Below are 14,757 nucleotides of genomic sequence, written 5' to 3'. Positions count from 1 at the left end.
TGTATTGCTCTCTCACCACAATCCAGAATGAACCAATTGTTCTAGGGTAGAGAGCATATGAATCAAAACTATTATGTAACTTCACATTTTTCCAAGTTCTCTGTACTTTTGAAGAGTGCTTCATATATATTCTCTCTTTAGATTTTTATACAGGGAAGTAGGCAAAACTTATGTTTTAGGTAGGGCCGGAATTTAAATCTTCATATTCTAACTTCAGGATTAAGTCAATTAAATTTAATGCTTACTGAGTATCTAGTATGTGTTAGTTAAGACATGCTCAAAGATGCAAAAATAAGTAAGTTATCATCCATGCCCTCAATTAGTGTACAATCTTCTCAGAAAGACAACTAAGATACTGTACTGCTTGGCTTATCCCTAAGAATAGCAGAAACCAAAAACCTTCCTTGACTGGCCTTGATGACAAAATCCAATTCTCTTGAAATTCAGTCTGTGGCTTCTAATTTCTTCCTGTCTATGGTTATTAATTCTAGGGAACACAAGGGATTTGAATACAGCAACTACATCTCTAGGCAAGGCCAAGTAGCTGAAAATTCCTTGATAGGGGTAGAGAAGAGAAAATGGTGCAATTTCAGTGAGGTTCATTTTATACTCTCCAAAGCCAAGGATGTGATTCGGCAGAAGACTGGGAGATTCCAAGACAAAGGACTGGAGGGACAAGACAGGGTATTCACAAAAATAATTAATCCCTTATCTATAGCACTTAAATAACTGGGCAGTTTACAATTTATGTTGTTGAAGATAATTACTGCGTACCACAGGGGAAAATAACATGTAGGAAATAATATTTTAACTATGATCCAGGGTGATAGAGGTCACAGATGGACAAGAGTGCTCAAAAACAACTTCTTCATGAGGAATTCATCAGACACTGCAAAATGCTGCCATCCAGATTTTATTACATAAAAGATAATGAGGAAACCAGAAACACATGTTTTATTTATGGACTGAAAAACCTTGGTCAGGAATAGTCCATCACAGTTGTTCTCAAACTTTAACATGCATCAGAATCACCTGGAGGCTGGATCCCATCCCTGACCAGTTTGAGTCAGCAGGTTTGTGGTGGTGCCCAAGAATGTACATTTCTTACAAATACAGGTGATGCTGATGCTGTTGGTTCAGGTCCTATACATTGAGAGCTGCTGGTTTATTATAAAGCCCACAATATACTAGATACCCACACAAAACATGCTTGTTGCAAATTATGGCAATTTATTTAACTCTCTATTATTGACTTTGTAAATGATACTCTCCACCAACCTAATGGCCAAAAGTAAGACTACTCAGGAAGAAGTTATGGCTAGTTACCAAAGGAAACAATCTATTTTACAGTAAAAATACATGTTTTAGGTGACTGAGCATCTGACAGAGGCAGCCAGTGAGGTACATCTAGCAAGCAAGAAATAACAGTGCCCTTTAAAAGTCTTTAGCTATCTTGAGGTAGAAAAGAATTTTGTTTCTTACACTCAACAGAACACCCTTTGGACCTCTCTATATATTACTTGCTACCCAGAGTTCCATCCTCATTCTTCTTTTCTCACTATTCACTTTCCCTGAGTTTTCTTTACTCCATGGTTTCATTTAAGACACACACACACACACACCCCAATGGTTAGTAACTTTGTTTAGGTTAAGACATTCCTTTGGGCATTTGATTAATGCTATAGACTGTTTATAAGAATATACACACATATATATATACATTTTACATCCAATTCAGGACAAAGATTCTCATTCAAGTCCGTAAGTCTCAAGAAATCCCTACTTGTAGGCTAATGATTAAAAAATATCTATCTTCAACCTGAATTTTTATCCTGAGTTTCAGTACCACATATCCAAATACCTATGCAACATCTGTATTTGGATATTACACAAATGCCTCAAAATCTACATGTACTGAAAAATGACTGTTTTATAGGGATGGGGTTTCCTTTTGGGGTGATATGTTCCAGAATTAGATAGTAATGACGGTTGTACAACATTGTGAATATACTTAATGACACTGAATTGTACACTTTCAAATGGTTAAAATGTTAAATTTTTACATAATTTGCATTTTCCAATGAAAAAAAATCTACATTTACTAAGCTGAAATTATCATTTCCATTCCCTACTTCTCACACACTCCAAATTTGTACTTTCTCTTATATTTCCTGTCTTTGAACATTGGTTACTAGTCTTACCATTTACCTAGTTGCCCAAGCCAGGAACCTGAGAGTCATTTTTAACAAGGCTTTTATTCTCCCACTTACAATTTAATCAGGAAGCTCTGTATGTTCTTCCTCATTAATAAAGCGTTAACTTAGAATAGTCATATACTTTTATCCCCAAAGCTTCAACCTAAGTTCAGGCTACCGTCATTAGCCTCCTCATCTCCAGTTTTGTAATTTCTCACCCTCCACCCCAACTCCACTTCAACTGACTCATCCTTATCTTGCCAGAGTGAGCTATCTTTTTGCTTAAAAACCTACCATTGAAGAAAAAACCCAAAAATCTACCATAACCTTCAGGATAAAAGTCTAAATTCCTCTTCATGACCTAGCCTCTGCTTACTTCTGCAGTTTTCTCTCTCACCATTCTCCTATACAAAGCCCAAACTGTCCAGGGATATAAGTTACTTGTAATTCCCAGCTCATTACCAATTTTTTTTTCCCACTCCAAGTGCACATACCACTCCAAGTTCCTAGAACTTCATTTCCCACTGTTTAGACCTGGCTAAGTTCTACTGGGTAAGATTCAATTTACATCGTCTTACTCAGGAAGATTTTTCAGATGCTCCAAGGATTATGTTCTTATTATGAGCTCCCATGCTGTAAGTTTCCATGTTTATCTATATCTTAACATTTATACTTTAAATTGAAGCCATCTGTCACCTTTTAAAGACCACATTATCCTTGAGGGTAGGGACTATATATATCAATGCATCTCCAGTGCCTAAAATAGTACCCATTATGTGGTATGTTCTAAATAAATTATTTTTTAATGTACAGTGATACCGTAGTGAATAACAGGAACCCTTATATCAGAGGTCACACACTCCTGCAGAATTTCCAACAACTTCCTACCTTACCTCTGTTAAAAGCCAAAGTCATTACACTGGGCCACAGGGCCCTCCCTACATGCTCTGACTTTATCTCCTACCATTTCTCCCTTCATTCACTCAGTCCCAGCCACATTTTGTTTTCATTAATTGGGGGGAGGTAATTAGATTTAATTATTTCTTTTTTTTTAAACAACTGATATTTAATAGAAGGAGTAGGTTCAAATATGGAACATGCTACCTCTTACTTATCTGAAGCCCACATTTGCTAATACCCATGCATCCATTTATAGTAAAGGAACAGCCTCTACACCTCAGACTTCAGTGCTTGATATAAAGTACACACATCAAGGAAACAACCTCATCACTGATGTTACCTTTAATCTAGTAAGAGCTTCTCCATAAACAGGAACACCTCTAAGGATGGGTCTTTTAAAATCACAGCAGTCAGCTTTGCTGAGCTGTCAATTACTCAGTTTCTCAGTAAAAAATTCATTATGTTTGAAATTACTCCACTTTTGAAACACGTAATTATTTTTGCTATGGGTTAAGGGTATACACTTTAAAATCAATTTTATAGAGGTATACTTTACATACAGGAAAAGGCATTCATACATTTAAAACTTTGACCCATTTTAAACAATGTGCACTCCTATGTAACCACCAACCACAATCTTCAGAGAAATCAAGAGCATTTCTATCATGCCAATGAGTTCCCTCCTTTTCCAGTCAACTTCGCACCTCTATACCCAGCCCGAGGTAACTAGTTACCTGTTTTGCTACTGGCGACTAGTTTTACCTAGGTTTGCTATTTCTGTAAGTGTAGAGAGCGTATTGGGGATTGAACCCAGGACCTTGTGCATGCTAAACATGCACTCTACCATTTGAGCTACACAGCCCCCAACAATCCTAGCCACACTTTGAAACCTTGACTGGAAAAAGTATTTCCGCCAAAGAGCTGTTTAGACATGTGCAGGAAGGAACTAAAATATACTGAGTCTCCAATATGGATCAGGCCCTGTGCTAGGTACTTTCATGTGTCATATCATAGAATCCTCACAATCACTCTAGGACAAAAGTATTACTATTACCATTTCACAGCTAAGGAGACTAAGTCTTAGACTAGATTCTGAATTTGAACAGAGGGAAACTTTCTTGGAAAGAGTCCATGGTGCTGACTTTTCCTTCTCTAGATACCTTGAATGCTGGTTATTCTGTTTGCTGTTTCTTCTGCCCAATTCCCTCTGCCCTATTCTGGGAAGCAACCTCTATGAACTACATTACCCAGACTACCTTGCTCTGGGTTTCCAGGTTTGGGTTTTGCCAAAGGAAGGTAGGAGCTGGAGACCAGAGGGCTCTCTCACAGCTGTAATAGTGGCAGACTTAACTTCATCATCTAGATTCTCACTACTACTTCACCATGCTGTGATACTGCACTGGGTACTCAGTAGGCACTCAAGATGCTGATGACTTACCCTAAATTCACACAGGGATTTTGTTTTGTTCAATGCTAGGCTCCACGCCTAGATGAGTACCTGGCACATATTATGTGTTCAGCAAATATTTACTGATTTTGAACCCAGGACACAGCAAGACAAATTCCTTGGAAGTTACCAGAATTCAGAGAATCATTTATCATAATAATTCCTTATAAACTTAGAGTAAATAGAGTTTTCAAAGTGTTTTCACATTTAAGTAAGTCTATGTGATCCCTCTGAGGGAAACATGGCAGGAATTAATAGCCCATTTAACAGAAGCAAGAAACCACCTCTGAAAAGTTAAAAGTCAAGATTCCTTGACTAGTTTGTAGCAGAGCTGGACTACTGTTCACATGTCTTCTGACTCCCACTTTAATACCACCTCCATTATTTCACGTTGCTTCTTCAGCTTAGCCATTCTGCTTCAAGATATGGGAGTTTCATTCAGGGAGCTAGTCCAAATATTCACAATAAACAGATGAGTCATACACTTATGCTGATAGAAATGATTATGCTTTTTAAAAAATCCACTATTAGAGGCACTTCTACTGCTGTTTACATACAGCCCGTATAATATTACAAGGCCTGTTATTTCCCACAGAGAGGAGGGTTACCATTGTGTGTTCTGGAATGAGGAGACAGCACTTTGAGACATCACTTCCAGCACAGACCAGAGCCAGGTGTTCAAAACTAGGTGTTCAAAGAGAAAAAACACCTTGCCCTTGGCCTGACCCCACCAGAGAGGAGTTGGCACATGATTTCTTCAAGATCAAATGCAGGAGTATGGTATAGCTCAGTTGCAGAGTGTGTACCCAGGTTCAATCCCCAGTGCTGCCATTAAAATAAATAAATAAGCCTAATTACCATCCCCCCTCAAAATAAAAATACAGTTAAATAAAAAAGACCAAATGTACCAGGAAGTTACCTGCAGATATTTTGATTGAATTCTCTTATAACAACCACTTTGGTGCAGATTTAACCCCGAATTTTAGCTACTAAGATGATCTCTGATACTAATCAGAGCATTACAGAAACCAAAAATAGCCTAAATATATATTCAACCTTTTTGGATTTCAATTTTTATTAAAAGCTCAAAGTACTGACACAGAAAATTACCCAGCCTTATATCAGGAATCACAAACTCAAGTGCCTACCAGGTACCAGGAAAATAATGTAAAGCCCAGTATGACAAAATAAGAAGTTATGGAGTCTACCAGGAATTACAGCAAACTAATTTGCTAGTTGCTTCTCAGCTCCAACGACCTGTCATTTTGTGGGAATGTGAGCTGAGCTAATAGACCTGGTTTTTCAAAAGCTGGAAATATGCAGTTAATATGTAAAATCTGCATTAAAAGTTAGCTAATAATTCGAATCTGCAAGCCATGAGCAGTCAGTTTGACTTTTCCTTAAGGAGTAGGTTTCCTACTCCACATGAAAGAGGAATGATAGCAAACATGATAGCACTTCGCCTTTCAAGTCAAATGTAGTAGAAGGATGTATAAGAATCTGTATAGTGCTGGAAAAGTGGACAAAACTCCCTGAGTGAATAGGAATGTGCCTTAGCTGGGGTTTTTGAGCCTACCTGCTTTATGAGGTAACTGGATAAATGGGTGCCCTCTGGGGGAGTCTGGGGGATAAAGATCCCTTTGCTAGGTGTCGAGGCAGGTATGTCTTCTCTGGAGCGTCTGGGAAACACGTATACTCGAGTACGGGGATGGGGAATGTCGGGAGAACAGTTTACAAGAAAGTACGAGGACAGACAGCTATAGGGAAGTACAAAGAGCGCTAGGAATGCGAGATAGTAAAGGGCTATAGGCTCTCTACAGTGTGGGGAGGAAAAGGCGATAACCTCTCCTCGGGCGCCACCTTTGGGCACCTCTTGCTCACCATCGCCGAGCAGCCGTCGTCTCCAGCGACCGCCATCTTAACGCACCTTTCTGCGCAGGCGCTCCGGAGCCACACGGTCCAGCCCAGAGTAGAGCCACGCCCCGACCACGCCCCCACAAAGCCCGCTTCCGACCACGCCCCTTCTCAGAAATCTGTTCTCCTCCCCCCAGCTGTTTCATCCACCACTTGGCGCGGGAGGGGAAAAGCAGCAAAGGACCACTGGTCTAAGATCTACCATTATGTAGGAAAGTCATTTCTACAGCTTTCCACACTTTAGCAGAATTACCAGACCTCAAAGGCTACTATAAGATAATTTATTACAGACTAGCCAATAATCTACTATTACAATGGCACATACGACAATTAAAAACAGCAAAATGCTTAGTTTCTTGTTTCACATAATGGCCAATGGACAATAAGAGTCCTCTGGAAGTCCAGGAGGCTGCTACTGAGGATACTGAAGGGCCATGTCACATCTGAGCAAGGGCCTGGGAAGTCCACATGACTCCCTGCAAAGAGGTTGTCTCTGACCTCCCAAGGAGTGTTGAGGATCACCCTCCATCCACCCGGTGCAGAGGGATCACAGCCCAAATTCCTTCTGTAGGGCTGAACATCTATGAAGGGAACAGCAGCTGACCTAGATAAAAAGGAATGAGGACAAAGGCTAGATTGTTTCTGCAAGGGGGAGGACTGCCAGAAGGCAGTGGCCATAGGTGAGGAGGACTGATTTCCAGTTTTTGGCTTTGTTCAGGGCCTATCCATGAAGAAAATACAGCCCTCTCCCCTGGATCCTTCAACTAGCTCTCAGGTGCATATACTTAAGAAGAGCCTCTCATGTCCTGAAGAATCACTCCCCTTCCTAAAAAAGTGAGGTAAGGGGACTCCTGGGCAGGTGGCCCCTGGTGCTTGGGTTCCAAAGAAGTTCTGCTCAGGGCTCTGAAGCACCATGTGAACCTGGTTCTACTCATGAAAGATTATCTGGGGGAAGGGATTAGAACAATTCATTTCTGTAAGGTATCTTGTTCAGTTTCAATGCCTTGTACTCACTCGAGCCACTCAAAACCAGCTGATTCTGCTTAAGGGACAGTTTGAATTCTATTCTCTGTGTTCCTTCCCTGGCATACTCCAATCCAGACCACAGGGCTCAGCAATACCTGTAGACTCAACTGATAACTTACCTAGTTAGGCACAAGCTCCAGGCCCTCTAAACTTGTTCTTCTGATGATTGTTATGTATGGATCTAACTGGATAAGGTGTGGTATGGAGAGGGGTGGAGAAGGGGTGTGGGGTGGAAGGGTCCCTGCCAAGAATAGGTGACACTCTCAGAAATGCCTTTCCTTCTCTCTTTATGGAGAATCTCCCGATGTGATAACCCCCACAACCCAGCTACTAGCAGCACAAACCTGCTGGTAAGGGATTCATGACACTTTCTGTGAAAAGCCAAACTCTCACAAATTTTTCCTTAAATTTTCCTGAACTGAATAAGTCAGCCTCTTGACTATGAGGACCCTAAGCTGACAACATAGTAACTCCCATTGGCCCTGACTTGTGGAAATGGTGCCATCTGGTTGGCACAGGAGCCTAGGTGCTCAGCTTCCCTCCTCCATGGAACGAGACTCCGATTTGAGCTTCACGAACTCTCGGGCCACTTCATCATTGCTCCTCTGAGACAGAATCCGGAGAATGGTCATGCCTGTCTCATCCATGTGGATCTTCGGGCCCAAGGGGCACCAGCAGGCACAGCTGCCCTTGGCTGCCACGTCCCTCAGAGGCATCACAGCTAGCCCTAGAACACGATCTTCCCGGGCAAAGCAGTAATCCTTCACACATATTTGCAACTCATAGGCTTCTGGGCCTTCTTCATTTCCCAGGAGGCTGTGAGCACAGGGTAGATGGAAGGTAGGAGACCAGAGCTGAGGGCATCCTCAACTGAATTCACCCCAGCCACCATCCAGCCCATCCTTTCTCTCCCCTCTCAATTCTTACACCCAGGTCACCCCCATTCCAGAGTCCTGCAAGTCCCCACCCCATAACTTACAAGTGAAATGTCTCATTGTACTTGGGAGCCCAGTTGTTGCTTTTTGACTTGGTTGTGAACTTCCTCTTTTTATCACTTTGATGAGGGCCAACCATGGTTACTTCCACAAAGGGCCGGAACATACCTGCTGTCTGCCACTTGAGGTCATTGGCAGCCACCACTGCACAAACAAGGGAAACCTGTGAGGATCCAATCAAGCATTCCCAGTTCTTCAGCCCCAGGGGGGCATTCCCCTTGAAGGAGAGCTAAGCTGAAGGGCTGAGATAAGCAGGCCCTGCCTTTGACTGATGGGGCCACTGGGCAAGAAAAGGCCTGAGATCTGTAAGTCCATACCACTCACCTTTCACTGTGACCTTGTGCTCCCCAGTTCCAGGATGTGTAAACAGGTCCACCTGAATAGAGACTTCTCCCACAGGATCATCCACACCAGACCCTGAGGGACAGATGGACAGATGATCCCCCACTGGAGAACTTTTAAGACTTTAAGCCTGATTATTCCAGGTGAAACTGGAATTGGGAGGCTACTATCCTATACCCTAAAGCAAGAAGCAATCACCCACAGTAGCAATGGGAAAGTAAGCAATGGGAAAAGGGGGAAAATGGCTAAAGAATGAGGCTATGTATTAAAATACAAGTTAGGCTGACAACATCTTAGGTGAAACTTCTTCTAAAAATGCACCAGGAACCCATCAGTTTCCCCAAACCTCTCCTATCCCCTAGGCTGAAGAATTTTTCATTGAAAGATGTTGGGAAAGGACAGTACTGCCACCCTGTATCTTTGAGAACTACATCCACCCCATGTGTCTCAGTGGAACAATGTGGGTCTTATCTAGCCAAAAGCAGCCGGAGGCCCCTGCTTGGGAGGCTGCCCTGCACAGAAAGACTTTGTCTTACTCAAGCCTGGACTTCTACACAAACAGCTCCCCAGTCCCTCTGGTCAATTTGCAGCCTTCCCTTAGTAAAGGCTTCATTCTGTTTTGGGAAAACACCACTAGCCTGAACCCCAGATATAACCTCTTTGTCCTAAGATGGAGGAGTGGAGGAATTCTGAGGACAGAACTGAGTCAGACTGTATGAATACACTGCCCATCTCCGACACTTGGGATAGAGCTTCTGAACTTTGACACTTGGTTCCCCCAGCCCCAACATAGGCGGCTCATTCTAATTCACAGGGGACAGTGTTAGCCCATGTTAGATTCACACCCGCATGGTGTATAACGTACCCTTTTCCGGCTGAATGTCCTCATTAGCAGTAAACCTAACACCTTTCCCATCATGCACTGAGTGAGGACAGGCCAGTCAAGAGGCAGTAGCAGCATTAGGATAGAGAAAGAAGAATCAGTTAGAGGTAAGGAGTTAACCGCCATTCAGAGCAGCTCTACACATATTTTGAGGGAGCACAGAGATAGGGTAGGGTGGAGAGAGAAGTCAAAGAACTGGGGTCAGTGCCTGAATGCTCTAAATTAAACTTAACAGTTTGAAGATCAACCAAATCATGGGCAGAAGCAGTAGAACATACAGAGGAAAGATTTCTGGGACCAGTGGCGCACAAAAGAGAAAGCTGTAGGCTCTAATTTCCTAGGCCCTTAAATGACAAAACAATGGGTAGAAAATGTACAGACACTTGCATCCTCCCTGCAGTCCCCACTCCTGCTCTTAACTCCCATGTGCCCACTCCAGCCTCTCCTCATCTTTATATCTAGCTTAAAGCTCAATGTTTCTAGAAAGCCTCTTGGACTAACTCAGATCCTCCCTGATGTTACAGGCCTTTACATATACTCAGCTCTGTAAAAGTTCTCCCTGTCCCCTTGAGCAAGGCTCATAACTTCTTTTGCTCTCTCTTCTTCCCACTCTGGACTTGAAATAAGAGCAGATTGGAAAATGGAGCAGTACTGTAGGTCCCTTGAATCTCATCACCCTCCATCAACCCCCTTCTAACTGCTTAGGTCCCTCTTCCCCTCCAGGTTAGCTCAGTGCTTCAGATCCACAGCTTAGTAAGGCCTAAGCCTTCCCACTCTCCCCTCCACCAGGTTCACGCCTCCTGCAGCATGCCTGGATTTCCCTGGAACATTGTAGTGGATGGGCCTGCCTGGAGGCAGGGAAGGGAGAACTAGAAGTCACTGGGAGAAAACCAGCTGCCTGGGTCCCCTGCGTGTTAGCATCATCCACAAGGCTGGAGCCTCAGCTCTGCAGAGCCCTGTGATCCACACCCTCCCTTCAACTGCTCCCATGGTTTGCCGCTCTTAGTCTTCTCCTCATCCACACTGGAGAATCTGGAAAGTCTTTTGCTTTCTCTCCCCAGGACAACTTCCATCTAAGGCTCCCAAAGCTGGGTCTTCATGAGTGTCTCAATCATCCAGGCTTCTTCACAGATTTTTCCTACCAAACACGGTAACTTGAGCTCAATACACATGCACCGGCCAGATGATGTCTGAGAAAAGAAGTCTCAGATACTTTCCCCAGGTCCCTGTTACTCCCCTGTCTGGTATAGATATGGGGTGGGGATAAGTATTAGGGTCCATCAAGAAATCCTGGTGTCTGAGTTTGAAGGGCTCCCTGAAGAAGTACCTGGATCCTCCCTATCCTAAGAACTACAGGATACTGACTCCCTACAGGCAGAGATATATCAGGGAGGGAAGGTGGGGACCCAGAGACCTTGGGCCTTACCCTGGGCAGTCTGTGAGCGCACAAAAGTCTTGATGAGTGTGTCTGTGGTCTGTGTGTACAGAGACAGGGCATAGCGCAGGGACTGCAAATCTGGGCTCTTCTCCAGGAAGGCTTTCTTCAGTCCATTGCCTCCAGCATGGAAGTATTGCTGAAAGACAAGAATAACTGCTACTGCCTCACTGCCTTACAGAGAGGCAGTTCCCCAACAATGCCCTCAGGGAAATGACATCTGAGCACAGGCTCGGCAAAGATGCTACAAGAAGATGACGAGCCTTTCTACAGACAACAAGATCAGGAATACCACACAGAGCCAGAGTCGTAGTCTCCTGGGTAAAGACTATTATTTAAATATCTGGCAGGAATGATAAGGGATGACCACATTCCTAGATGTGATGTTTGAAGGACTGACCTGTCTGGACAGGCAAAGATAGGGATAGAAGCATCTCAGGCAAAGAGTAGTCAGAAGTCCTACTTTACCCCTTTGAACACTTAGAACACTTTATACCTATAACATACCTCTCTTAAGTGCCCCGAATCACATCTGCCTTATTGCTACCGTACCAGATTATAAGAATCTTGATGCTAGGAACCATATCTTACTGTCTCTGCATCCTCCATAGTGCATAGTGCCTGGTACACATGTTGCCTGGTTAAATGAATGAATGAATAGTAGGAAAAAAAAATCCTTTGAAAACCCAAAGGACATTACACATAAGTGAAAGAGGTCAGCCAGATCTTGGATATTAGGATCTGGAAGATTAATTCCCAGTAGGAAATATTCAGGAATGACAATGAGGAACTAAGTGAACCAAATTGTCCTCAGAACCCAAGAATAAATGTTCTAGGTTCATGGCAATTCACCTGAGACCACACAGGAGGTACCTTTTTGGTTGCTCCCAAGCAGGAATATGGACATAGCAGAGAAAGAAATGAACACAAAAAAATCACTCTCTTCTGGATGTGGGGTGGCAAGAACCCAAGGGACACCTAATCCAGCAGAGTGGAATGCCAGGACCAAGAGGGTGTGGTAGTAAGATTGTCTGGAGGACGGGGAGGTCTCCACCTTGATGGTGTCCAGGGCGAGGTCAAGGACAGCACACTGCTTTGGAGTGAGACTCCGCGTTTCCTCTCGCACCATGTGGTCCTAGAACCCCAGAGAAAGCAATGCCATCAGGACAGCTTGTGGCTGTCTTGAAAGTCTTGCCCCTACCTGCCAGCCCACAGCTACATGGTTCCTCTCCTTCCCCTCCTCTTCAATCTCCAAAGTTTAATTTCCTTCCTCCCAGGCACCCCCTCCCCCTGGCCTCAGAAGGACCCCATACATCCAGAGTACCTTGAGTTTGGAAAGATGACTCAGCTCCTTGGCAGCAGTGAAGATCAGTTGGGTGCCCTGGGCAGAGAGAGAGAATCTGTCAAAAGCAGAGAACTCCAAACTCATTAGGAAGCATGGAACCAGCTAAGAGAGAGAGCAGGAGGAAGTGGAAGGGAAGGGTCCTTACCGTCTGGTCAGTGAGTGGGGGCAGAACAATCATCCTTTCCATTGTGTTCATTACCACCCGCCAGAGCTCCTTCAGTACACGCTTCAGGACTGTCTTCTCACACACAGTGGCGAAAAGTGTGAGGCTGCAGGACCAGGCAGCAGGTAAAGATGGGGTGAGTGCCAGAGAGCCCCCCTCCCTGAGAGGCTCTTCTGTCTGATTGCCTCTGCCTTGCTTGTGCCCGCTTGATAGTCCTGAGTGCTGTACTCACTTGCCATCCAGAAAGTCCATGAGAGGCCGGAGCACACTATCCACATCCTGAGTCACTGAGGCCCGAGCGTTGGGGGATGCATTCCCTGGGCCCCGCACTTGGCTCAGGATGTCAGCCATTTGTCGAACACACTCCTCAATCCGCACCTGGAAACTACACATGTGCCCACAGTGCAGCCCTCCCCACCCCAAACACACACTGTCCCTAAAGCAGCATCAGCTACTCAGTCCCACTCCAGCACACTCACAGTGCAGCTTCAACAGGGACAGCCAGCAGGAAGAGAGGGAAGGTCCACATATGTTCAGCTGGATGGATGAGTATGGGGCAGGGGACGTCAGATTGGCCAGGGACGACACCTGACCTTGAGAGCCATGTGTTCTGGGGCCACTGACCTGTTTCCAAACACCATGCTGAGTTCATCCAGAACCGTATTCAGTTTCACCTGCAGCTCCTTCAGACTCTCTGCAGCTTCAGGGTCCAACTGTATCCACAGGAGGTGGGCTTGGCTAAGCTGGTTCTCTCATCCTTTTCTCCCCTCCTGTGCCCCTACTCCTCCCTCCTAGGGCCTCTACCCCAATGCCTACTCAAGTCTCTCAGCTCAAACCAGCCAGATCCCAAGCTAAACTCCTGGCCTATACCCAGTCAGGAGAGGCTGTGGCCAGGGAACTCAGGAACAAAGGGAAAGTACAGCAACCCCAAACTCTAAGACTTACCTCCTTGCCTCCCATGGCCTCAAACATTTTCTCCAGCTGGACCCTCAGTTGCTGCATGTTGTTCATCAGGATGCAAGGCTTCGGGGACAGATGGAGATGCTGAGTCTTGGCTCCTTGTAACACTGGACCCATCAGTCTAGAGTCCCTCCCTCTCTCACATTACTCCAAAAGCCATGGGGAATTTACAATACATATCACATGTGTCTCTCCCTAAGTACTGAGATCTGGAACCAATGCAGACAGTTCTCCGTGAATGAAGACTAGAAGCAAATGTTTCTGTTTTTAAACTAGGTGGTGGGCCCCAGCTGTTTGTGGGATTACCCTTTGTAACTCTTTGAATATCTTAATTTTTTTATTAAAAAAAAAAAGACTAAGCAAAGGTCTAGCTTAGTAGAGGATATACTACCAAATGGAGGCTCAGAGGAACTCCTTGTCAATTTCTTGTTATTCTGTGGCATAATCTCAAGCACAGCCCTCCTGGGAATCAGAAGTCAGGAGCATTCCCCCCACCCTCAGCACTGAGGATAACTTCAAAAGCAAGAAGGATTCAAATGTTTTCACTCCTTTCTCTAAGGGGCCCAAGACCCGACTCTCACCATTTTCTCCTTTGTGCAATAAGCTGGAAAGTTCTTTGATAAGATGTTTGCATATTCCATCAGCACCTTCCCGATGGTCTGAGAAAAGAGGAGGAAAGGAAAGGAGAAGGAACTCTTAGCTTTCCCCAAGAGTATCTTGCCTGAGGTTGTACCTCCAACCCAGGACAACAATAAGTAGGAAAGGGGAATCTCACAGTGAGGGACAGATCTCCCTCTCAACCCCGGAACAGCAGTGAAACAAACCCACCTGTCTGCCCCAAACTCAAGTAAAGGAGAACAGGGTAATGCCAAGCTTTATCCAAAGGCCACTGCAGAGAGGGACTGAGCTCAGGCCTGTGACAAGGCTATGAGTATGCTAGTAGTACGGGGGGAAGCAGAAGGAGGGTCATGGTCACCTTCGCAAATCTCCTCATGTAGTGGGCAAGGATGTTAGGGTCTGGGCATTCCAGCTTCCGGATGATCTCAAAGCTCTGATTGAGCTGCGTGAAGACGTCCACCACAGAGCAGGAAAAGAGTGCGTGCTCTGATGTCTGCTGGAACTAAGGAAGGCCACACACAGGGTCATCATCTT

The 14,757-nt window shown here is 44.6% G+C and overlaps 2 protein-coding genes across 10 annotated transcripts in view; both read right to left on the bottom strand.

Moving 5' to 3' along the window:
* Positions 1 to 6,704, bottom strand: part of LOC105102304 (phospholipid-transporting ATPase FetA) — a 62,305-nt gene extending 55,601 nt beyond the window's left edge. For 3 of the 4 annotated variants that reach the window (XM_064490303.1, XM_010995614.3, XM_010995611.3), the window contains exon 1: positions 6,424 to 6,704. In XM_064490303.1, coding sequence (XP_064346373.1) covers positions 6,424 to 6,602 — 179 coding nt within the window. In that variant the 5' untranslated portion in view covers positions 6,603 to 6,704. The remainder of the gene's footprint in view (positions 1 to 6,423) is intronic. The other variant, XM_064490304.1, reaches the window with a different exon arrangement.
* A 19-nt stretch (positions 6,705 to 6,723) lies between these two features.
* Positions 6,724 to 14,757, bottom strand: part of LOC105102307 (protein unc-13 homolog B) — a 166,962-nt gene continuing 158,928 nt past the window's right edge. For 3 of the 6 annotated variants that reach the window (XM_064490301.1, XM_010995624.3, XM_064490300.1), the window contains 13 exons: positions 14,582 to 14,725; positions 14,187 to 14,264; positions 13,591 to 13,668; positions 13,270 to 13,358; positions 12,878 to 13,030; positions 12,628 to 12,751; positions 12,462 to 12,518; positions 12,192 to 12,272; positions 11,129 to 11,276; positions 9,685 to 9,741; positions 8,802 to 8,894; positions 8,462 to 8,621; positions 6,724 to 8,298 (listed from right to left, as the gene is read on the bottom strand). In XM_064490301.1, coding sequence (XP_064346371.1) covers positions 8,013 to 8,298; positions 8,462 to 8,621; positions 8,802 to 8,894; positions 9,685 to 9,741; positions 11,129 to 11,276; positions 12,192 to 12,272; positions 12,462 to 12,518; positions 12,628 to 12,751; positions 12,878 to 13,030; positions 13,270 to 13,358; positions 13,591 to 13,668; positions 14,187 to 14,264; positions 14,582 to 14,725 — 1,548 coding nt within the window. In that variant the 3' untranslated portion in view covers positions 6,724 to 8,012. The remainder of the gene's footprint in view (positions 8,299 to 8,461; positions 8,622 to 8,801; positions 8,895 to 9,684; positions 9,742 to 11,128; positions 11,277 to 12,191; positions 12,273 to 12,461; positions 12,519 to 12,627; positions 12,752 to 12,877; positions 13,031 to 13,269; positions 13,359 to 13,590; positions 13,669 to 14,186; positions 14,265 to 14,581; positions 14,726 to 14,757) is intronic. The other 3 variants (XM_031449968.2, XM_010995625.3, XM_031449964.2) reach the window with 1 other exon arrangement.

The sequence above is a fragment of the Camelus dromedarius genome, chromosome 10 (genome assembly GCF_036321535.1).
Source record: "Camelus dromedarius isolate mCamDro1 chromosome 10, mCamDro1.pat, whole genome shotgun sequence".
In the NCBI taxonomy this organism is placed as follows: Eukaryota; Metazoa; Chordata; class Mammalia; order Artiodactyla; family Camelidae; genus Camelus; species Camelus dromedarius.
The sequence above is the reverse complement of the archived record's forward strand: the minus strand, read 5'-3'. Positions and strand labels throughout refer to the sequence as shown.